General features: G+C 40.6%; 1 protein-coding gene across 2 annotated transcripts; it reads left to right on the top strand.

Annotated features, from left to right (window-relative positions):
- Positions 1 to 7,295: 7,295 nt before the first annotated feature.
- LOC120559871 (dysbindin-like) lies at positions 7,296 to 23,288 on the top strand. 2 transcript variants are annotated; one of them, XM_039801935.1, is made up of 4 exons: positions 7,296 to 7,709; positions 20,597 to 20,746; positions 21,157 to 21,306; positions 22,773 to 23,288. In XM_039801935.1, exons 1-4 carry the CDS (start codon positions 7,667 to 7,669, stop codon positions 22,826 to 22,828), a joined length of 399 nt encoding a protein of 132 aa, XP_039657869.1. In that variant the 5' UTR covers positions 7,296 to 7,666; the 3' UTR covers positions 22,829 to 23,288. The 2 variants fall into 2 exon arrangements, with proteins under 2 accessions (XP_039657869.1, XP_039657868.1); XM_039801934.1 differs by having other exon boundaries at positions 22,064 to 23,288.
- Positions 23,289 to 23,495: the final 207 nt, after the last annotated feature.

Raw genomic sequence — 23,495 nt, 5'->3', positions numbered from 1 at the left:
GGATCATATCCTCTTCAGGAACATGGCACATGAACATGTTGAACATGTGATCAGACTATATTTTCTTTATATTCATCTATATATTCATATTCATTTCATTGGGTTTGTCATATGTGATATTTGTTTTTGTTCTTGCATTCTGGGCAGCCTCCCTCTTTCTTTTCCTTTCTTTCTCCTCATCTTTCCATCTGTGTGTGTGTGTGTGTGTGTGTGTGTGTGTGTGTGTGTCTGTGTGTGTGTGTAAAAGCATGCACCACAGCCCTGCTACCTGTATTTCAACAGGCCCTGTTGTCTCATTATCAGAGTGACATTTGTGCAGTCCTGTGGAGCCATCTGGATGCGTCCCACACACATGTGAGAGAAACCAGCCTGGGTTTGGATCTGACTCACATCAAACAGCCTCTCTGCCACACACACACACACACACACACACACACACACAACACACAACACACAACACACACACACACACACCAAATACAGACGGCACAAATAGAGCAGTTTCCATAAGCCAATATCTGACATTTAATGAAAAGTGAGGTGACACAGAGATTGATACAGATTTTCCAACCGACACTTTGCATCTTCATAGTTAATCTTTCCAGACACAATAATGGGGGCTCATAATAAAACTGCTGCATATACACCCATGGACAGCTGCAGAGAAAGCACAGACAAAAGTGACCTCTCTACTACCTCTAATGTGTGTGCATGCAAGGGACAGCCCCACAACTAATGCAAATGGATATATAAGTGCCACAGGTTGGAGTTGTGAAACTGCCTCTATGGCTCACTGGCACAGAAGAAGATGAACATCAACTTGAGGTTATGGGTCGCTTCATTGTCTAGGAAAGTCCCAAAATTTAAACATGTGATCAAAGCTAATGCTTTACTCTTAGTTTCAACAAGATAATAAAATCACTGAATGAGAAATAACATAGTATTGAAAGGAACAAGTAATAACAAATAGAAATGGCTCAAAAAGGTCCAATCAACCACAAGGATGGCAATGAAAAAAGCCATTTTTGTGTGTGTTTGTGTGTTAATGGTATTCTTAATTGCTGGAATCATTACTAACTTTCCTGAGAAAACCTGTTTGTGGTCTAGTGTGTGTAACATATACTGTAGTTACTAAAATTGATTAGGACAGACAACAGGCCAATGTAACTCAATCACAGAAGAGATGTGAATTAATTCTGCAATGCTGCATCTGGACCAATTTTATTTCCTGGTTTCGGAATAAGCTGTAAGATACTGAGGGGACGCTATGACTGTTGCTCGACATTTTGTGAAAAGACCCAATGCAGTTTCGCTATGACTGTCAGCGCAGCGAACCATAGAGAAGCACAAGTGCACACACAAGTGAGCCAAGGGACTACAAAGTTAGCATACTGAGTCATTATCAAATGAATGCTATTGGTGTGGTGTGAAAGGTGCATGCACACAGAATTCTGGGCCTCAAGAGTCCATTTCCTGAGTAGCTTTGTGCATGCAGGTTGCCGAATGCCACTGTTCATTGACATGCTAAAGCTCAGCTGCATGCAAGGTAGGCCTCGCTCTATCCCCTTCATCTCGCTCTCTCTATCTCCTCCTACCTTCTCTCATATATAATTGATTGCTCCCACTGTACCAACTTCATTTGCTGGCTGTGAATAATGAATGAGAGACAGAGTGGAGGGGCTTTTTCTTCTCCGCTGGTTTGATACCCGATTAGCCGTTTACAGTGTATCTGTGTTATCCGTGACCAGGCCTGGGGTTCCCAACGTGTGCCACCGAGTGAAGAAACGCTGCTAAATAAGGCTGCTCTGTCGCATCGAGAAAAGGCATGACAGCGTGAAAAATTAGCTTATTTAAGACCAAGAAACAAGCATAATTTATGACCGAGCAACAGGCATGTGCTAAAGCGACAAGCATGTTGTTTTAATACATGATTGAAGCATGTGAGGTGGATGGGTCTTGGAGTGAGTGCATAATTCCCATTATAGCAATCTCACACTCTGTAAGCATCTTCAACACACACACACACACACATGCATAACACACACACACACACACACACACACACACACACATGGGTGCACTTGCTACATACTGTACCATGCACACATTCACACACTTTCAAATACACATGCAAACCCACACGCAGAGAGACTGCCGCAGTGAGATGTGCTCTTTTGAGGTGCATGCCATGTGATGCACATTCCGCTTACCTACTCTACACAGCTCAATGGACTTTCAACCTGTGTCCAACACGCACACTCTCTCACTCACTCACACTCAACTCACATTTAACCAGGATTATTAATAGCGCGTTTCAGTTCCACAATGAGCTGGAGAAGTGCAAGCAAAGCAATTCAGAACTCTGGGGCCAAAGATGACGTGCTGTTTTTCTTGGGTGGGGGGTAAAGTTACATCAGCCAGAGACTCAAAACGGTGCTTTACACTTCCTGAAAGAGCTGACATGAGTGGCCCGCCCCCACCACCCCCCCGCTGCTCCTACCTTTCTCCCTTCCTATCCCAGGCACATGCCTACACACATGTCCTCATTCATGAAAAAAAGGAGATTTGCTGACACAGACACACACACAAACAGATAAAAGAGCCACATTGTTAGCAGTATGCTGTTGGAGAATGTTGAAACTGACAGAAGGGGCTCGGTGTGGGCAGCAGAGGGCTGACGACACAGCAGCTGTTCGACTTTTTGCAACCTGATGATGCTGATGATGTGGAGGAGGAAGACGGCAGTGAGGAGAAGGTGGAGGTTGGGAATGAGGATGAAATCTATGGTGATTCCACATTCAGTTTCATCTCAAGTGAAATGCTTTAATGTCTGAAAAGCACCAACATCCTTTTATTTCCATTTGCATCTTTCATTCTACTCCTCCTGCCATCACCTCCGCTCTTCTGTCTGTCTCTTTCTATGGCCACACATATACATAGTGTAAGAGACAACCCTAACACAAAGAGACCCTGAGTGTCTGTCTGAACCTTGACTGTCTGAGTCTGAATGTGTCTTGATCTGCAGAGGTAGATACACAGAAGCAGTTATAAAGAGAGGCAGAGGAAGGGTTGCGAGAGAAAAGACTAAGAGAGCGTGAGTGCGTGAGAAAGAGAGATGTACTGTAAGGAGCTGGAGGGAGAAAGTAAGAGAGAGACGAAGGGAGAATAGATGAGCATGAGAGTGTGTGAGTGAGATAAATAGAGACAGAGCAAGCAGGAGGAGGGGGAGAGTGTAAACAGCAGAAGGTTCACTGGGTTCAGTGTGCAGTAGAGGAGCTGAAAGATGGGCATCAGAACTCGAAGCCCAGGGGGCTGGATAGTGGTGCGTGACTCACATACTCATGCATATATTCAGGCAGGCACACACACACACACGCACACACACACACATGTACACACATGTACACACACACATACACACACATTCATATTGTATTTTATTTTCAAACATGAACTATTACACAAACCCCGGGGAGACAAAAATAATAGAGCCATTTGCAAAGTGTGTGACACATTGACACCCTTTTCAAATTTGTATTACAGTACCACTACCACCCAAAAATCCTCCTACAAGTTCTCATTAGTATGTTGATAAATAGATTCTAATATTTTCAGGGAAATTGCTTCATGGTAGCATTCAAAGATTTAATCACTGTTACATAAGTAAAACGAAATGCCTTTCTACAATGGAATATGCTGTGGTTTTTGTTGTGTAGACTCACAAAATACATAATATCACACCCACATGATCTGACATTTTCACAGACGAAAAAAAAAACAAAATATAGTTGACCTTTATATTTACAGGTCATCTAAACCATTTTACTGTGTGGTTTGCTTTTTCTTCATCTGACAATGACTAATATCCACAAGAAAATACTTAGTTCACTGCTGTATATCAATGGCACGGCGTATCACAGCTCAGCATGACGACGAGTCAAATCGATACTGTGAGTCCCCCAGTTTAGGCAACCTGTTTTCTCCACATGAGTCACTAGATCTCGTTTAGACACTGAGAAACACTGCACACACTTGCAAAACTGACATTACAAAACATCATGTTAACTCAAAAGTGCACTTTTTCACAGGTCGTCTGCAGAGATGCATAACACAATTAAAGAGCTGTGACTATTTCAAATTTCAGAGCGTATTGAGTGAAGTACAACATACATATCCAGACAGAGCAGAGAGACGACACACATAACTGAGACATGACACGTTTTACTGAGCTGGGTGCACAATGACATAACAGGTACATACACTGTAACAGAGAGAATTGAATGTGGTGGTTGTGGCATAAAGCATTGCTGCTTTTAAAGAAGCTGTCACTCAATGATGTTGCATTCAATACAAAGTTTGACAAGCCAAAGCTCTGTTTCACGCAAAAGGTTATGCATCTCACAGCTGAAGCAAGCATACTCACAACTTTCTTGTCTCACAATTGCTAATTAACACCTTGACAGAGCTGTGTGCTCCATTCTCTGAGAACAAAGGCATTGCTATTGTCGCCTCTCCACACTTAGCAAACAGCACCTATATACTCCATATACTGGAGGCTTAGAGGCACAAGTTGGAACACTGGCAGGCAGGTGTGCACATTCATGCATTTGGCACTTGAATGTCTGTTGCCATGGTGACCCCCAGAATATCCCCATACAGCACAATGTGATATTTTTAATAAAGTTTGACTGCTTTGACTTCTCTGTCTGGTGCAGCTGTGAAGATGTGAAGTAAAGATGTGAACTTTTTTTGTCTGTGAGGCTTAACTGTGTGTTGTTTACCAGACAAAATCCAGCAGCTTATGTCAGCAGGCTTACTGTGTATTGCTTAACCAAAGAGTAACATGAAGGCAAAGGGAATACTTACTATAGTGACCATGACTAGTGTGTTTGTGTAGATGTGAACACATGTGTCTGTGAGTCGGTCCTTATGTGTGTATGCATGCGCAAATGTGTATATTTACCACAGTATGACTCACAAGCCACATCAGAGACTATGCTGCAGAAAATTGAGACAACACAGTTTCAAAGAGGAAGCCAGCACTGATAGAGCTGAAAGAGCAACACACGCACACACATGCACACACACTCATGCACAACTTAACAATAACACTGTGAAAAAGTTACTGGAAATCCCCTTTTGTTTACCTGAATGAATTAAACCTGGGCGTATCTGAAACCTGAAATACACAATTGAAATGTGATTATGATTGTGTTTCATTTCCCAAAGATACATCTAATCAAAATCACACACTTGATCTGTTATTCAAAAGTCAAAATAACAACACATCTGAAAAATACTTGAGCTTCCTGATATGGACACCACGTATTAATGATTCTTATTTATGGCATTTCACTTAAGGAAAAGGCAAAAAAAAAGTGTTTGTTGAGGGAATCCTCGTGCTTGTATAGTTAACGACACAGCAGGTGCTCCTTTAGTGTGAGCTTAAGTGTAATACACAAACTTCACCAGCAGATGCCAATATTGACTCACCAATGAGGTTAAGATGAGGAATCTTTGTACTCGACAGTGGTGTTGGCTTATGCAGTGACAGGGAGAACCTTTCTCACATGCCAATAGTCATATCAGTTTATAAATGAGCACAGAATGGAAGCAGAACAGGACATGAATCATTTCCCTTTATATATCTTGATCTCCTTACGTAGGTTGCAATGAGATTTCCATGACATTAGTGGTTAGACTGGAGCAGCCTTTACCAGCTGAAGTGTGAGGTAACTGGCTGTTAGAAGCCTCTTATTATGGGAAGGGGGAGTCAGGACCTGCAAGACTCCATGCTGCTAAGTGCCTATTAACCCCCCATGTGTGACAGTTACAGTGTGTGCGTGCGTGCGTGCGTGCGTGCGTGCGTGTGTGTGTCTGTGCTTAATTACATGTTAGTCCATCCTTATGTATGCTGTTCTTCACACTTGCATTAAGAAACCTCCAAAGCAACAAGAACAATCGGTTTTGATGGAAGTTTTCAATATTTTTTTATATGAAACCACAAATGTCTACAAACTTACTTAATGGTACAGAGGATCATGGGTGGAAATTCCAGGGACAGAGAGACCTTTTGCTGCTCTTAATACATAACTAATGACGTACTTTCTAATAAGCCATGATGCCTACTGTAAATGTTTTCAAATCATTAAGGGCAATGGGTTTCTCACCTTTTAATTAGCTGTCAAGTCTGCAGATGTAAATGTTAACAAGTTATGTGGATGCTCTGCTGCTCTTTTCCAGAAGGTAAGTGTTTAGACTGTCCATTAGACAGGTCCTCCAAATTAATTAAAATGCTAGATAAAAAAAAGACAAACGAGAATTTACACCAGCAAGTGGATTTTCCACAATCTGGGATCTCAAAATGTATTTATGGCTTATATTAGTCCATTAATGAATAATACGTGATTTGTAAACAGTTAAAGGGGAACTGTCATGATTTTACACATTAATCAGTTTACTCATCATGGAGACTACTCAGCCTGTGAAAAGAGATGTATAATGTCTTTTGTGGCTCTGGAAGAGGTGAATTATGGTGTGTGTAGTGATCTAGTGTTTTTAGCTAGCAGTATGTTTCGACGGTTGGCAATGTTGTTAAGTCCGTCCACCAATTTGGTCCAGACTGAAATGTCTTCAAAACTATTGGATGGATTGACATTAAATTTGGCAAAAGCATTCAGGATAAATCCTACTGGGATTAATAGAGGAATCCGACTAAAACAACTTTTGAACGTACACGTTGCACCAAAACAAGTTCCTTACAGAGGCCATTTTGCAGAGGCATCATGGCTCTGTCTGGAGCCTAGCACCGCCCATGACGATTGTGATTGCTTTAAAGAAATGCCAATAAACCAGTGCATGTTCTTCTTCCATCCCAGAATTCTGTGTGGACTAGCCAGACAGTCCTCCACAGCGCTATGGAGGAAAGTCTGACAATGCGAGACTACAATATACCTAATAAGAAAATGTTCCAGTAAAGAGAAAATAGATTTTATTACATATAGCACGGTGAGAGTCAGTCATGTACATTTCTGATCTTCTTTGTAGTTATGCTGAGAGATTTATTAATATGCAGTACCTCTTCTCTTATCCCATTTTACTTCTAAAGCTTTCATCCTACAACAAATAAGTACATCAAAATATAAAGCAAAGCAGTGATGGTTGAATCATGAGGGATTTAATCCTGTAATAATATGTAAAAAGCCTATCCACTTTCTGATCCTGTTGACCCCTTTGTTGTCACCAGTTGGTACAGGCCACAATACCGTAGCCCACTATCACTCTCCCCCTGTTCCTAAGCAGCACAGCTCTTTACAACCCTACCGAGCCTGTCTGACAGAGAGAGCAAGACAGCGTGTGTGTGTGTGTTTGTGAGTAGAGAGGCAGCCAAGATGAGAGTGTGAAGCAGTGAGAGGGAAAACCTAGAAAAAACAGCAAAGGCGATCAGAAAGGGGAGGAGGGAGACAGCAAATACAGCAAAAAGGCATAGCAGAGTAGATAGTCTTTGATAGTCCTGGTGCCAAAGTCAAGACATGCAATGACTAGATGACCAGCCACTACACACACCAGCATCCTGTCCTGGAGCCTTGACAGGAGGGGACAAGAAAAATCCACACACACTCAAAGGCAAAACACTCTCTTCAACCAGTCCCACATCCACTGGATCATGTCGTCTACTGGGTCAACCAACCACAACAAACGTCTGGCATGTAAGTAACCAACAGTGTATGAGTTAACAGAAACGTAGCTGAAGAGAAAGTGGTACAAAACAGACTTGCAGTATTGTACAGTTTATTGTAACTTAATGTCTTGTATAGGGATTTACTTTGCATTGTTGTTGCATTTAACACTAAATGTGCTCTTTTTTTCATTCTGGGCAGGTATTTACTACATTCCTTTATGCAGTACAACCCCTTCGGATGCTTTTGCATATGGGGGGCAAGGGAAAGTGTTATTATAAAATTGTACAAAGGGTATTAATTCCCTACTACTGGTTCAGCGCTACATGAATCACGACTCATCATTCACAACAAAATAGTTAACTGTTCATGAGAGATGTTTAATTCAGCATTAGTTAGCTCTTTGATAGGATAACAGATCAATATTAGCTGTACCTTATGTTACACACAGTGTGTATATAGGAACTGCATGGCTGTTACATAATTTCTTCTGGGTTATGTTATTGAAAACTGTCCTCCAAGGATTCATTATATTATTACTCACAGAAAAAACACTCAATTACACATGTTCAGTTTATCCTTTTACTTCTCGGTCCAGCCTTGAAACAAGTCTTATTAGCAGCTACTGTTAAAATCTAATTTCCCAAAGTAATAGGTATAGCCACAGGCCTTCTCTTTTTAACTAAATTAGCTTGACAGTCTTAATGCTGGTGCAACACTGTTGATGCAGATGAGGTTTAATCACAGTGAAGGGATAACAACTACTTCTAAGAGTCTGACTAAGCTACAGGAAGATGGTCTTTATATAGAAGGGACGATAGGGAAGACAGGGAAGACAGGCTAACTGCTACCTACTTGCCAGAGAACTTGCTTTCTAATTGAACACATTACCTCACAAGAGGTGTTTCTTTGTGTTTAAGTTGCAATAGAATAAGCGCTATTTTCCCATACACTTGCTGCATGAATAAGTGTCTGTGTGTGGATGCATGTGAGTGTTTCTTAATGTTTACAGACTAAAGACAGAGTGCTATGAGCTATTGAAAGCCCTGTCATGACTGACCTAAATCGGGAAAAGTGGGCATTGTTGGAGGTCATTTTTGCATTTAGCCCTGAGTGAAGTGCCTTAATGGCTTTGGGAATTGGCCTGGGAATGGCCTGGGAATACACAATCTGATCAGACACTTACGGAGCAGGTGGTCAGACAAGGTTCAAGATACAATCACAGCACTGGGATCATAGGAACCTGAAGATGAGAGTAAAGTAATGATGTAGTCTTGATTTAAATGATGTGTTCATGTAAAGTATTTGTAGGTAGAGCTTCCTGCAGTATGACGTAGTATGATGATGGTGGGTGTAGCAGAAAGAGGTGGTATCATAAATGAGCTGTCTGGATTCACTTTCTACTACAGTGCTGTGTGTTTATGGATGTGTTGTGTGTGTGGGTGGTGAGGGGAGTGGGGAAGCATGGCGGGGGAGGTGGCTGTTGTGGTGCAGTGATCTCACTCATAAATGATTTATGCTTGATGGATTGCTGTGGCCATGAGGCCAGCATAGGAGAGCGATTGGCTCGGTAAATAACAGCAATACCAAAAAATGATGTGGCTGTATACTGCTGAGAACCGGGTGACACCATCATCGGCCCCCGGGGGAATAAGAAGCTGCATTAGAGGAGGCGTGGAGTTTGAGATAGATAGGCTGTCAAATGTGACTGGCCATGCAGTTCAACTGCCTTACTAGTTCTCTCTCTCACACACAAACACAAACACTCTCTCTCTCTGTTCACTAAAAACAGAAAGATGATCATGGGATTTCTTTCCATTTGCCACAGGGGGACTGAAGGCTTGCACCATGTGACTCTTTGGTTAAATGGGAACATTTGTTCCCTGCTTTGCAGTTCCCAGGACTCTTGATGTACAGTATGATTGCACCATTAGAATAACACAGGGCGGCTTATGATGCATGTATTTAAAGTTGAATGTTATATTCATAGAAAAGATGCTGATAAGGCAGCCAGAAAGAAGACAACATAGAGAAACATGCATGCTGGGGCAAAACAAAACAACACAATAGAGACAGATGTGTAATCATTTTGATGGGAATATAAAGACGAGCAGTGTGAATTATTGGGAGCAGAGCAGTGGAAGTTGCTAAAGGATCAGACCGTGGAAGAATAATCAGAAGGATGAAAAAAATCATGTGCTTCAGCTCAACTGTCACCTCTGGCCCTGGACCACCCACTGCTACATCTTGTGTTAAATTCCTAGACATAAAGAAGTACTGATGATCTGATCAACAGCTATATGAGAGGGAAAAGGAAGGAGAAAAGAATTAGGATGGTTGAGGAAATGTGGACTACAAAGAGGATAAAGAAACAAGACAAAAAGAAAGGTTTTCTTGCCGTTCTAAAGCCAATGAAATTCCTTCTATTCAGTGTGTGTTTCTCTTGACACACAACAAATGCACAAAATGCATGGCGTCACTGCACCCTTGTTATTGTCAGTATGAGACTTAGCTGAGGCAAGCAGACCCGGTAAAGCTCTTTGCCTCAAATCACTGACACTACAGCTACTTTATACTGGGAATAATGCACAGCAGGCTCAGGTTGCATAACACCAGATTCTCCTTTCTTTGACAAACTCCTTTTTTTCTTTCTTCCTTCCTTCCTTTTCTACAAACTCAGCCAACACATCCTACATGCATGTACACACAACCTAAATGCTAAACTGCATAATCGTGCACTACAATTCACTAGGAGTCCAGTGTTGTGCAGTTGAAGGATTGCACCAGCATTATGTAACAGTAAGCCCTAGGTAATTATGGTTCATTGTGGGCTGAGATGGAGCAGGGATTTCTGGGTAGGGGGCATAGGTCCTGTGACAGATCACAAGTGTTATGGAATTTCAGATGGCAGCTCTTAAAATACTGTAAAGCTTAACACGGTTAGCCTACAGGATTTGTTTTTCTGTCTCAAGCCAGAGGTCTTTTCTCTTACATGTTTTCCCAAATAGTGGCGTGAGATGAACAAACAGGAGTATTTATGGTGAAAGAGCTATAAAGTTGAGTACGTTGTTTCCATTATCTGGTAATTACAGTTTTTGAATGGGAAAATCTGTTGAATTCCGACTTATTTAAATGTCTTCGGTCATAATGTTGTGTGAAAATAAGTCTAAGTGTATGCAGCCTTTTTCTGTCTGCAGTCACCACTCTGTCTCACTTAATGTCCCATCCACAGCACTATCTGATTGCTTACACGTCAAGAGTACAGAAGTCTATATCCATGACATTCCACTTCCGGGATTGCGGAAATTCCGCCAGATGCATGTCTTTTCGGCCGATGTCCGTTTCCTTCTGCTTTCTGTGTTGGAAATATAAACTCTGGTTGATTTATGATGACTATGGTTAACTGCTCTTTAGATCTCTGCAGGGTAAATCCAGACTATCTGTCCAATCTGAGGTTTCTCTCGCATGACTAAAACAACTTTTGAACGTACACGTTCCACCAAAACAAGTTCCCTCCCGAGACTATTTTGCAGCGGCACCGTGGCTCCGTGCGGAGCTTTGTGCTGCCCATGACGATTGTGATTGGTTTAAAGAAATGCCAATGTGGTTCATTGGCATTTCTTTAAACCAATCACAATCGTTTTTCTCCCATCCCGGAATGCTGTGTGGACTAGCCAGACACTCCTCCGCAGCGCTGTGGAGGAAGGTCTGGCAATGCGAGACTAAGAGTACAGTAGTCTCGCTTTGCCAGACCTATCTCCACAGCGCTGTGGAGTAAGGTCTGGTTACACATTCTGGGATAGGAGAAAAAAAAAACGCTCTAGGTTGCATTTTTTTAAACCAATCGTTAACGTTAACATTACTCAAGGCTGTTCTTGTTTTCGAGACCACTTAAGTTAACAATAACGTTACTTGGTCTTGTCTCAAATCGACTGTATTTTGGCCTAATGTTAACGTTAATGTCTCAAACTTCTCAGACGTAAGTTAGAGGAATTATGTTTGAATTCTCACAGAATGACAATTGAATTAATATCTTGCTGCTCAGTCAGAATTTTATTAACCTGGAGTCCCAGTCTCTGTCACAATAATCATATATGTGATGTTTTAGGCCTATTGGCAGACATCCATTTAAAATGTAGGCAATGGCATATAAAGACCCTTTTTTCTATGTCCACTGAAGTTTCTCTGCTTGCATTTTAGTAACATTTGTGTGGTCCAGGTAGCTTTGCATAAAAAATGGTTGTCATTCGCAAGGCTACTTTTACTTTTATACTTTAAGTAAATTTCCAAGCCTGTACTTTACTTGAGTAAAGAAGTTAAATCAGTACTTCTACTTTTACCAGAGTATTTTTTAACACAAGTATCTGTACTTCTACTTGAGTACGGGAAGTGAGTACTTTTGCCATCTCTGGTAATAGCCAATCAACACCACTAAAGGCTGCTGTTCCTCTGATGGTCAAAGCAAAGCTGCTCCACTGAGCGAGCGCAGCTGTGTGTCGAACGAAGGCAGTAGATAATACTGAAGTTGCAATAAACATCACAATCGTCTATGCTGAAGTTGCTAACACAACTAGTGTTCCCGCTGGTATAAGGCGTAACAAAACGAAGTGCAGGGGCGGCCACTATCTCGGAGCTATATAACGCGGACCTGCCGATGCATATTCTACCTGAGTTGGACCCGTTCAAAGACTCCAGTCTGCAGTGTAGTTCATGCATGCGATAAACTGATAAACCAGAGAACTTTAATTGTTATTGGGTTTCATGATCAAAGAAAGTCTTTGTATCACTCGTACTTACTGTACATTTAATCTATTAACTAGAGCCTGCCACAGATAATAATAAAACAGAAAACACAGCCTTGAATCCGTCAGTCATCCAGGCTTCAATTTAAATAAAAAAGGGAATATTCTCAGAGGTTGGTGCTGATGTTCCTGCCCCATAAGGTTAGGGCCTTGTAATGATGCTATGTTGAAACATCACAATATCATTTGGGGAGGAGGTGCAGGTTCAGCGCAGAAGCCTTCAGTCCTCAGAGTACATCTTCACACTGTGAAGGAGTTGTTGTCCCTGGACTGAGACTCTAATTCCTGGATCCTGTTCTGCAGTGGTAAGGGTAAGAACACTGCTACTGTGTCCCAGGGTAACCATCAGCAGAATTAGTCTGAGATGTAAGACACTGCCAGGGCCACGTTTTGCACACAGCAGTCATACTAAATTATTAATTATATGGTTTTCTTTTTCAAATAATATTGTTTTTACTGTCCATCAGTGGTTGTAACAAAGTCGTGATGTCTTTTAGTGCAGTGTCAGCAGTCATAGACACACAATACATCTGGTAAATCAGTGGAACCAGCAGATTTGAAACATTCTACCTCCTTTTCTTCTCCTCTCCTATTTTCTTCTTCCTCTTTTATAAGCTCTGTCTCTCAATATCCAGGCCAACACACTTCCCTAACAAAGCAACAGTCAGCCATCGCAGCAGTTCTCTGTTCCTTGACCCACCTACAACAAATCCTTTCCATGTGAGCTGTACGTGTATTTCGTAGCCTATAAGGGTAAAGCAGCAGCCTAAAAACTGAATTGGTTGCCTCATTTAACTAGCCTGGCTACGCCCTTCTACGTACTTACACTCAATTTTCAGTTTCCTTCAGTAGGCTACTATATCTGGGTTTGCGGTATATTCTTGGATTTTCTCCGGTAAAATTTTTACCGGTCCAATCAGCAAACAGAGAGAGTGGCTGAGAACGATGATGTTAAGGTCGTGGGCTAGTTCCGTAATAGCTGCAGATAAAAATGCTACCGAAGCCATTCGGCCCGTTGTTGCAACGCTGCCGAATATCCAGAAGTTAAAGCCCGAGCAAGAACAATCCTTGCTGAGTTTTGTTGGTGGTCATGATGTTGTGGCCCTCCTCCCCACGGGGTTCGGGAAAAGTTTGTTTTTCCAGCTCGCTCCGTTAGTGGTGAAGGAGTTGGCTAAGGCTAACGCTAGTGATGCTAAGCCGATGTCACGACCAAACGTTAGCGATTGGTTATGGCAGATCCAGAGTGGCTCTGGGCAGATCCAATAGTTTTAAACTTCAACAGAGTACCCGCCTTCAAGGAAGTTAACACTTGTCAATGGAGAGTGGCCAGACTCTCTGTACACGAAATGTACGAGAGTCTGGTGGGACCAGGCTATTGTTTAACACCAGGACTGTTTCATCAGACTTTGTGATCACCGACCCTTACACAAACTTGCACAAACATCAGTGTCACCCATTTGCTGGCAGTCAGTGTTCATATATTCATTATTCATTATGCAACTATTTCGCATTTTCATTACAATTAGTTTTTTTTTTTTTTTACTTAGGACTGCCTTTGAGAGACTTATGTGCGATTGAAAGTGGAAAAATACTTTACTTGATGAGCTAAACAGCCACATAAGGATCGTTAATAACCTCTGTCAAAAGCAAGGGATTCCCTCTTGGAGGCTGTGAACACCATCTGGGACTCACACCCCAATTTGCATGGACCTCCTACATCTTCCACAGCAGGGTGGTAGAAAACTCAGAGGTTATCTGGATGAGTCAGCCTTTTTACATACATGTTTTTCTCCCACGCTGGGGCAGACAGATGGAGACATGCAGAGGAGCTTGTGCGTGGGTTGGACATGTCAAGTGGCAACTTGAGTAGCAAAATTTAATTTTTAGAAAAAGAGACAAAGAGAGAGAGGAAGAGAGAGAGAAAACCATAAGGTCAGCCTGCAAAGCTGTGTAGTTTCATCATCATAGGCCTCGTCAATGCTGTATCAGCCTGTACACTGTAAACTCAGATTTAGTCCTAATTAAACTTTTTAGTGGTTACTCCTTCTTTAATGTTTTGTTTAAAAACTTATTCATTACTAAATCACATTAGTTGTTTGTAATAATCAGCATAAGTATGCAGTGCATCGATCATATTAAGAGATAACTAAGGATGTTAAGTTTCTGGGTAGGGTCGTTTGAACTGTTCTTCGCTGAAGCGGTGCAAAGGCTCACGGGAAATTTATATGTTCTAATCGTTTTTTGTCCTGGTTAAAGTGTGTTTTAATAATGTTCTGTTAATGTTTTGGGTGTGCATATATGTTATCTGGGTTTTAGTTTTGTATGGTTGATTCAGTGTTCATGTTTACATATTGGAATCTAGTAACTAGTTTCCTGAGTGCAAAGTTCTATGCAGTGCGACCCATTCGAAAATTACGATGTCCTGTGTGTATTATTTTCCCTTGTCTTGGAACAAATGTATAGAATACATTGTTCTTAAAACTATACTGTTATAAAGGAAAACTATAGATATTTATATGAGCATTTTTTTAAGTAGCCTAATGTTTCACATGTATTATGTTTCTTTGCATGTTTAAAGCTATAGTGCATAGTTTCTGTCGCCCCCATGAGGAATTCTAAGCTTTTGGTGCATCCACATGACACAAGCCTTCCGTGATCGCGCACCACCCCGACCCCTCCTCCACGCGGTTGCTTGTAGCCAAGGAGGACATGGAGGATTAAAAAAACATGATGGACTCTTCAGAAGAGGTAATTATCTTCACTCGATTTTCTGCGCGCAAAAGTCCACCAGTTTCTGAACATACTGACAAATACAAAGAGAGTTGTGTGGAGCTGATAGTCTTAATTAGCTTTGTAGCAACTTATTTGGCAATGGCTTTTCATTATTATAAAAAGATACACACTGAAGCTTTAACTTAACATGCTTATTTTAGACAACATTATTTATGTTTACTAATGAATTTTAGTAATGACTATTAATGTAAACTTGATTTAGCTACTGCATCAACTTACCGCTCTGTGTTAATACAACTTAACTTACACCTTGTGTAAGAACTTTTTTTAGGAATGGTTTTAGGCAACGGGTTTCCACACAAATTTCTAGTTAAGTCAACTAATTCGGGATAACAGTGTAGTAACTGGTTTATTTGTCTCAAGCTGCCCACTGTTACTGAATAATGACTGCTGAATGATCATAGACACTGGCAGGTGGCAACAAGATAGCATGGCAGAGGGTTTTTGGCAGGTTGGCATGTTGAGGCCAATGGTTTCCCTGCAATGCCAAATGCTATGCAAGAAAATGGTCAAGAGTAACTCAGTCAAGCTGTTCTTTTTGCAGTGTGCTGTCTTGCTGGATTGGTGGGACATGGCTGGGGCAGTGGACTTCTATAGCAGTGTGTATATAATTATTGGGGTGTGGGCTGGGGTGTTAGTGATAGATTTATTACTGAACGTTCTGATTAGATCTGCAACAATTAGGCAATTGACAGAAAATGTGTCTGCAGCCAAGATCTATTAATTGTGACAATGACAAACATTTTATGGTTCCAGTTTCTCCAATATGAGGATTTGGTGCTTTTCCTTGTTTTAAAATGATTTCAAACTATATATTTTTTGTTATATGGACTGCTGGTCCATTAAAACAAGGCATTCAATGACTTTGCATAGGACATTATGACAGACATATTTCGTTGTTTTCTGATGTTCTATAAACCACGCAACACATGCAATTACAGTAGTCAAGAAAAAAAATCAGCACATTCATAGATTATGAGCAGCCATATTTTTTACCAGTGTATATAATATAAAGACACACAGATGGGTGTTAAATTAAACGAAAAAACATCATGAGTACTGCTGATTATTTTTTCATTTCATTGAACAATTCTGTCAAAAAACAATGCCAGGATGCCAGGAACCCAACATGACATCATCCATTGTCTTGTTTGTGCAGTCGAAAAATGAAACATGTTTAGTTTTATGTTGAAACAGGGACAAGCAGTAGATTCTCACCTTTGAGAAACTGAAGCAAAAATCTACAAGAAAATCTTTTTGACTGAAGCAGAATTGGGTGCTTGTCTCCAGAACTGTAATGCAAAGTAGTGTTGCAAGTAAGATAACATTTTTAAATATAAGATTAAAACAAATTCCCCAATGTAGCTCAGGGTTTGATGATCTGATGCCACCAATACCAGTACCCACAGCAATAAGATCAACTCTGCATGTTTCACTATATCAACTTTTTCTAGTTAGATATATTACTGACAATCACATTATTTCCATTCATGTCTGGACACTACTGGTTTATATTTAACAACACTGTAAGCTTTATATCATTGACTACGTTCCCAATAGAAATATCACTGTGAACCTCAGAGTGGTTTCCTGCCTCTACAGACAGCTTGAATGACAGAATAAAAGGCTGTTGTTAGTGAATGACAGTGGACACACACCCCTACAGGGCTGTGGAAGAGTGACTGACGGATTGACTAGCATGGGTCTCCAGAGATGGGGCTGTCTGAAGAGGCAGGCTGGGTCACACAGACGTGTTTGCAAACAAGAGGAAAAGTAGCACTCTGTAGAGGTCTGTAGATGAAGTACAGTGAATGTTGTTACTGTGCATGCTGAATCCATCTGCCGGATGACATGTAAACATGTTAATCATGGAAGCTTGATACACATGTTACACACACACTGGTTGACAAAATGAGCATTAACTAAATGCATGCATACGCAAAAGAATGAATGCATAAGCACAGACTCGTACAGTTTATGTGAACACGCAGTGCAGTCATACACACACGCACGCACTTACACACACACACATTAAAAAACTTGTGACATGAGTCAAAGTGTCAGCTCGTGGAGCCCAGTGGGAGAAGGCACAATGTGTGCTGAGGAGGATGTAGCACGGTTACACAACCACAGCTGGTCGGCATGGCAGAGGTTGATGCTGTAAGATGGACCTAAGGACAGATGCTCTCTTGTTTTTACTATAACATGTCTGCATTGAAATAAAAAAAAATGATCCCAATAAAGTGACACATTGGTACATAGCTAGGGGATCTTCAGAGATTTGGAAGGTTTGCAACAGCTGACTCTTCCTTTTCTGTTCTGATTCTGACCATAAATATAAGTCTGCAAACACCAAAAAAGGAGTAACTGCGGCTTAGAGATGGTGCTTGAGTAAGGGGCTTTTTGACAACACACACACACACACGCACGCACACACACACACACACACACACACACACACACACACACACACACACATAACGCACACACACACACACACACACACACACACACACACACACACACACACACACACACACAAACACAAACACTCCGAACCAATGCCAACACCCTGAAGGGCCAATCAAAAGCCACTCTGTCAGAACACAACATTTTTTTGGCATACCAACCAACATCCATGAACCAGAGATACTACTGTATAAGCTGCAGTTAGATACAGCTGTACTTACATGCACATTTACAATTATATGATTTTGGCATAAGAGTCCAACATACTACTCCTTACTGTAATGTTAAAATGTGCAATTGGGAGCACTGTTGAGTTTTGGGCACACACAAATTATTACTTCAAAATATACCTATTTGCTGCAGATATTTAATCAAATGTTTGGTTAATCACATAGCTAATGTTATGCCATTCATACAAATCTCCATTTGTTGTAAAGTGATTTTTACACTGCATGTTTGTTTGATCATGACCACTAGAGGTCAGACAAATATTATGAGAACATTTATTTTGCCTTACTGTAAGAAGAGTCCCAGAAAGGGCTGCCTGAAAGGGGAAAGAAAGGAGAAGATTAAAGAAAACAAGAAATATTGTATATGAATACTGTATATGGCATCAGGTTACTAATACAATACATATGTTGTATGAGACACTCTACAGTACATTAACGCTTAACTGCTAGTTCACAAATTAGCGTATAATGTCATTACAGTTTTTTTCGATTGCTAAACAACAGTGGGCACAACTGGAGTCACATGTGCAAAACGCTAACTATAGTCTGCATAGCAGCAGTTCATGTGGACCAAACTCTAGTTCGTTTTTCATTGCTTGAACACAGTTTTCAAAACTCTGCACTTATCACATGACTTTAACCACAAGGTGCACAACACTGTAGATTTACAGCACTTTGTTCAAATGCTAACACACTGCTGTCAAAACTGTTAACCACACATTCAAAACAGAATAGATTTCAGTCTGGTGCCTATCAAACACTGCTGATTGGAATTTTAGCTGAAAGCCTAAGCAGGTGTCTTGTTTTAGACTAGTTAGTGAAGATATACGGTATTTATACAGAGAAAGCTCAGAAAGCCTTTTTTGTATACAAACACCAAATAATTATGAAACAATTATACACTGTACCGTTTGAGAGAAACAGGTAAAAGAGCAAAGATACCAATATGTCCAGGTAAGATGTCTGAGGTTATGTACACAGCTATAAAAAAAGTGAAAAACACTATATCTTTACAATAGTAACACTGCGTTCTTACTGTTTTTCTGAAAGTAATGGAGGTGAAAGCAATAGAAACACCACATTCATTTGTATTTAGAGATGATGCAGACATCCAATGTGATGAAGAAAACTTGCCACATGATGCTGGAGAGAGGCAGGATCAGTCACACTATTCTTTGGTACTGTTACGTATGTACCTTTGTACAAAATACTTTATTGAAGAAAACTGCTGATTTTCATTCCTTCTTGTTTACCTTATGTAAAAATTGGTATGCTATACAATCTATATTTTTTCCTTAAATAAACTATTGAGTAGTGTCAAGTCACTCAAATTGTTCAAACTGTAAAGATGAAAAAGTTTGTAATCTCTGTATTGGTGTTTGACGCTAGTGTTTTTACCCTCAGTGTGTTCTGAGTGACAGTGTGTGTTATCTCAGTGAGGCTTGTTCATAGTGTTTGGCTGCACTGAGCCTGTTTTGAGACGTGTGTTAAGAGTTGTGTTGCTTTGAATGAGTTTTGCAGGTGATATGAACTGTTTAGCTCAGGTGACTGTTGGTAGTTGCAGACTGTAGTTTGAGTTTTGCACGTGACTCCAGTTGTGCCCACTGTCGTCTAACAATCGGAAAAAACTGTAATTGAGGTCTGAGTTTTAGGGAGAAATTTCTTTTCACAATAAACTTATAAATCACTGACGACATCTTGGCAACTGATAATACTCAGTTGACTGTTGTTGACTGGAAATTATCTTTTCTTCTTTTAGATGAGTTACTGTCAATTCTGTTGCTTGACAGGTAACTTGTTTAGAGTTAAAGTTTAATGTTTGGAATGTTTGGAGGTTTGGCAAATACAAAGAAAAAGCCTGCAGCTAATAATGGGTTGAGATGACAGGACATAAATCCACAGAGCATTGCAAGCTTTGATAGTTTTAACCTATGTATTCCTGTAAGAGGCAAGGCAATATACAAAGGCAACCACAAACATCTTTGTAACCGTTTGATCTTTTTTTTAAACACTTCTTATGAATTGTTTGGTATTGGTTTCACCTTGTGAGTCTGTGTGTGTATGCGTGTGTGTGTGTGTGAGTGTGTGTTTGAGTCATCATGGCAAAATGTGGTCCTGGAGACAAACAGTGGCAGTTAGTACTTGGGTGTTTATATTTTTTATGTCTGTCTGTCTGTCTGTGACAACAACTGTGCAAGTTACAGTCATGAAACGTTACAGGTGTGTAGTTGAGATCAAAATAAAGGCAGACTTCAAAGATAGGTGTGGTCTGAGCAAGAGCGCTGGAAGTAAGGGGTAGCGATGCCCATGGCCTGATTTGGTGTTCGCGGCTGGTGTGATCCCAATCACAAGATGGTCTCTAAACTAGTTCTTATTCCATCTTCTATCAAGAAAAAGGCTTTTTTTGCATTGGAAACACCAAACAGGTGAAATATGAAACAGGTATGCTGCAGTGCCTCTTTGATATACATACTTTCTGGGTAAAACACAAGTAAAAGAACAGAAAAGAAGTAAACTCATATTCAGTGAAGATGCAGACACAAAGAAAAGGGAATTCCAATGCAATCTGTAAAAAGTGATTAAACTGAATGTTTTTTTGTACGTGTCTTGTTTGGGTGGTCAGCGGAGAAAGACAACTCTCAGCGGGTTTTGGACAATGATTCTGCTCAGCACCTGAAGCTGAAGGAAAGACGGCGCTTTTTTGAAGAGGTCTACCAGCATGACGTGGACAACTACCTGCCCTCTGCTAACCTGCAGGTCGACTGCAGGAAACGTAAGTGACTGTCCAGTCTTGGAGGCATAAATACGGTGTTGGGTGTTTAAAGCCCCCAACGTCGTCTTCCAGGCAGCGCTGCATGGAAGGAACTAGAGTTAGGCAAGGGTTAGGTTTGGGTTTAAACGCCCAGGATGAATGCTGCGAGGGGCACGGGCACAAGGGGATAGACAGACATTTCTATTCATCTGTATATCTGTATATAGTGTATATATTTATATATTACCTGTCTGTTTATAATAAGGGGGTTTATATATTACTATTATTATTATACATCTTGTTGTATTTTATGTCTATTTAACGTGTTTTTGTCTTATTCTGATGTGTGTGAATCTTTCCTTTGAGCTGCTGTAAGAAGGAAATTTTCCCACTGTGGGATTGTAATACAGTCTATCTTATCTTATATGCAGCCCCCATGGGAAGTATCTCTTCTATGGAGGTAAATGTGGATGTCCTGGAGCAGATGGACCTGATGGACTTCTCTGACCAGGAGGCCCTGGACGTGTTCCTCAACTCAGGCTCAGGAGCAGATGAGGGAGCGCTGGCATCTCCACTACCAGGTGCACTGAGCTGCAATTGACCTACTGCCACTGTACTTTCCTAAAGCCATCCCATTTTCACATGCACATTTCACATGCACATCAAACGTTCTTTTCTTTTCTTCTTGTTTCTTGTACATTTTGTTACTGGGACAGTGTGTGGTATATTATTGAAAAACTGCTCCAGAGACAAAATGCACCACACTGCTGTATTGTATCATTGTGTATACAGGTACATGAACATTTTAAGCGGCTTTCATGGGCAAACGTAAAATAAGTACCTTTTTCATTCTTTTGAGGTAAAAAAGGTTCTGTAAGTTTTATATGACATTTTAGGTGAAATTTATCAAAATCACATCCTATAATCAGTGTTTAAAGAATTACTGAATCTATGAACTCTTCTTGCAATCTCTACATTTGTGCTTCAGCTTAACCATCTAATGAGAAAACAAAACATTTTTTATCTGATCTATGGTTTCTCTTCTGGTTTCACTATAAATCAGGAGAGCCATATGACATTATTTTTTTATTTTGATGATTGTGTTTCTATCAAGAAATACCCAGATTATTAATTTGTGGTTTGTCAAAAAAAAACAACTGAGGTCAGCTGCAAAACAGCAATGGGGGGGGGGGGTTGTAGTTAGCAAATCTGTTTGTGTGGGCGAAACCATGTCAATCTTATACATGGGAAACTTTGAATAATGCAGGTGCACCCTGCTGGAAAAAAATAGCACTGACAGAACAGGTGCAGACATGTTCTAACAGCGTCTGTTCACAGAGGGTGAGGATGAAGAAGAGGATGAGGAGGATGAAGATGCGGAGGTTGTGTACAGGGAGCGCGCACCTTTGAAACGGCAAGCTGAAGTTCAACGCGGCTCAAAGTCACGCATGTCCTCTACATCATCGGGTTCCAGTGATACCAGCGGGGGTGGAGTCGACACACCCGTGATCCAGTCGGACGATGAAGAAGTCCATGCCGACACTCTGCTGCTAACCTCTGTTCCCCATACCAGGGATGAAGAAACAGAGGAGGAAGACGAGGAGGAAAGATGCCTTGCAACTAAATCTCCATAAAGACTGCATTTAACTCTCTGTAGACATATATATAGAGTTGGTAAAAAGAGCCTGAGATCTCTCTGTCTCATTTGCAATTCTTTCTTTTGGGGAAAACCTTAGCATGGTTGACCTGGCTGTGATTTTCTGCATCTTTTGAATGTTTCCCTGAGTACATTGGATTTTTCATTACAACCTATTTTTCCTATTACGTGTTAAACACTTGATAGTAATGACTTGTTTTTGAAACTCTTAGCAATGGTGTCTCAAGTTTCTTGAAATATGTGCGCAAACAACATGAGTCATCCCATTCCAATGCACTAACATGTTCTGGCTGGGATACAAAATAGTCAGTTCAAGATTCAATGCCAGAGGGAAACCACCCTCCAGCAAGGATGAAGTTGTATCATGAATCTTCTTTTTTTGTGTTTCAGAAGATCAACATGAGGCAGAAATCATGCGCAGTGAACAAAACCCAACAAAAAGTTGAATTTCTTTAACAACATCATCATGAATCTATTGCCACATGCATGTGCAAACTATTTACAGTATCATGAATGGAACTCTATTTGTAAATGCATGCATTTTGTTCTTGTTAGTGACTACATTATGTTTTCAATTATGTAACTGCAGAGTGTTGCATTACTTAAAGTTACTCCTCACCTGCATGTAAGGTGTGTAATTTGGGAGTTGTGTGTGTGTGTGTGTGTGTGTGTGTGTGTGTGTGTGTGTGTGTGTGTGTGTGTGTGTGTGTGTGTGTGTGTGTGTGTGTGTGTGTGTGTGTGTGTGTGTGTGGATGGTAAATATTACAATACAAGAGGTATTCCCCTGGTGCTTCTTTCAAAGCAACCTTTTTTACAGTGTTAATCATGATGTGTATCTCTTCCCCACTTAAACATCTCACCATGAAATCAATAAAAATTAAACAAAGGTTAAAACCACTAAATTTACTGTATGTTTGCCTGTGTTGTCTGTCTTCCAATCATTGGCTTTCGGTTTCCTTCTGTGCTGTTTCTAAACCTCTTCTTTGACTACAACTGACTATTCAATATTTAAATGTAACAAACGGTACGTTAAACATCAATTCAAACAATGCTTACTACATACTGTATACTTAAACGATAGTTTAATATTTTTTTACTTGCTGTAATCATTCC

The sequence above is a fragment of the Perca fluviatilis genome, chromosome 5 (assembly GCF_010015445.1).
Source record: "Perca fluviatilis chromosome 5, GENO_Pfluv_1.0, whole genome shotgun sequence".
Lineage (NCBI taxonomy): Eukaryota > Metazoa > Chordata > Actinopteri > Perciformes > Percidae > Perca > Perca fluviatilis.
Note: the sequence above shows the minus strand (reverse complement) of the source record. Positions and strands in the feature narration are given on the sequence as shown.

What these genes read in the sequence shown, in the direction of transcription:
- LOC120559871 (XM_039801934.1), top strand. Translation starts at nt 7,667, where the DNA reads ATGTCGTCTACTGGGTCAACCAACCACAACAAACGTCTGGCAT. An exon ending in CCACAACAAACGTCTGGCAT is followed by an intron (nt 7,710 to 20,596) that starts GTAAGTAACCAA and finishes TTGGGTGGTCAG; the next exon opens with CGGAGAAAGACAACTCTCAG. An exon ending in GCTGGCATCTCCACTACCAG is followed by an intron (nt 21,307 to 22,063) that starts GTGCACTGAGCT and finishes GTCTGTTCACAG; the next exon opens with AGGGTGAGGATGAAGAAGAG.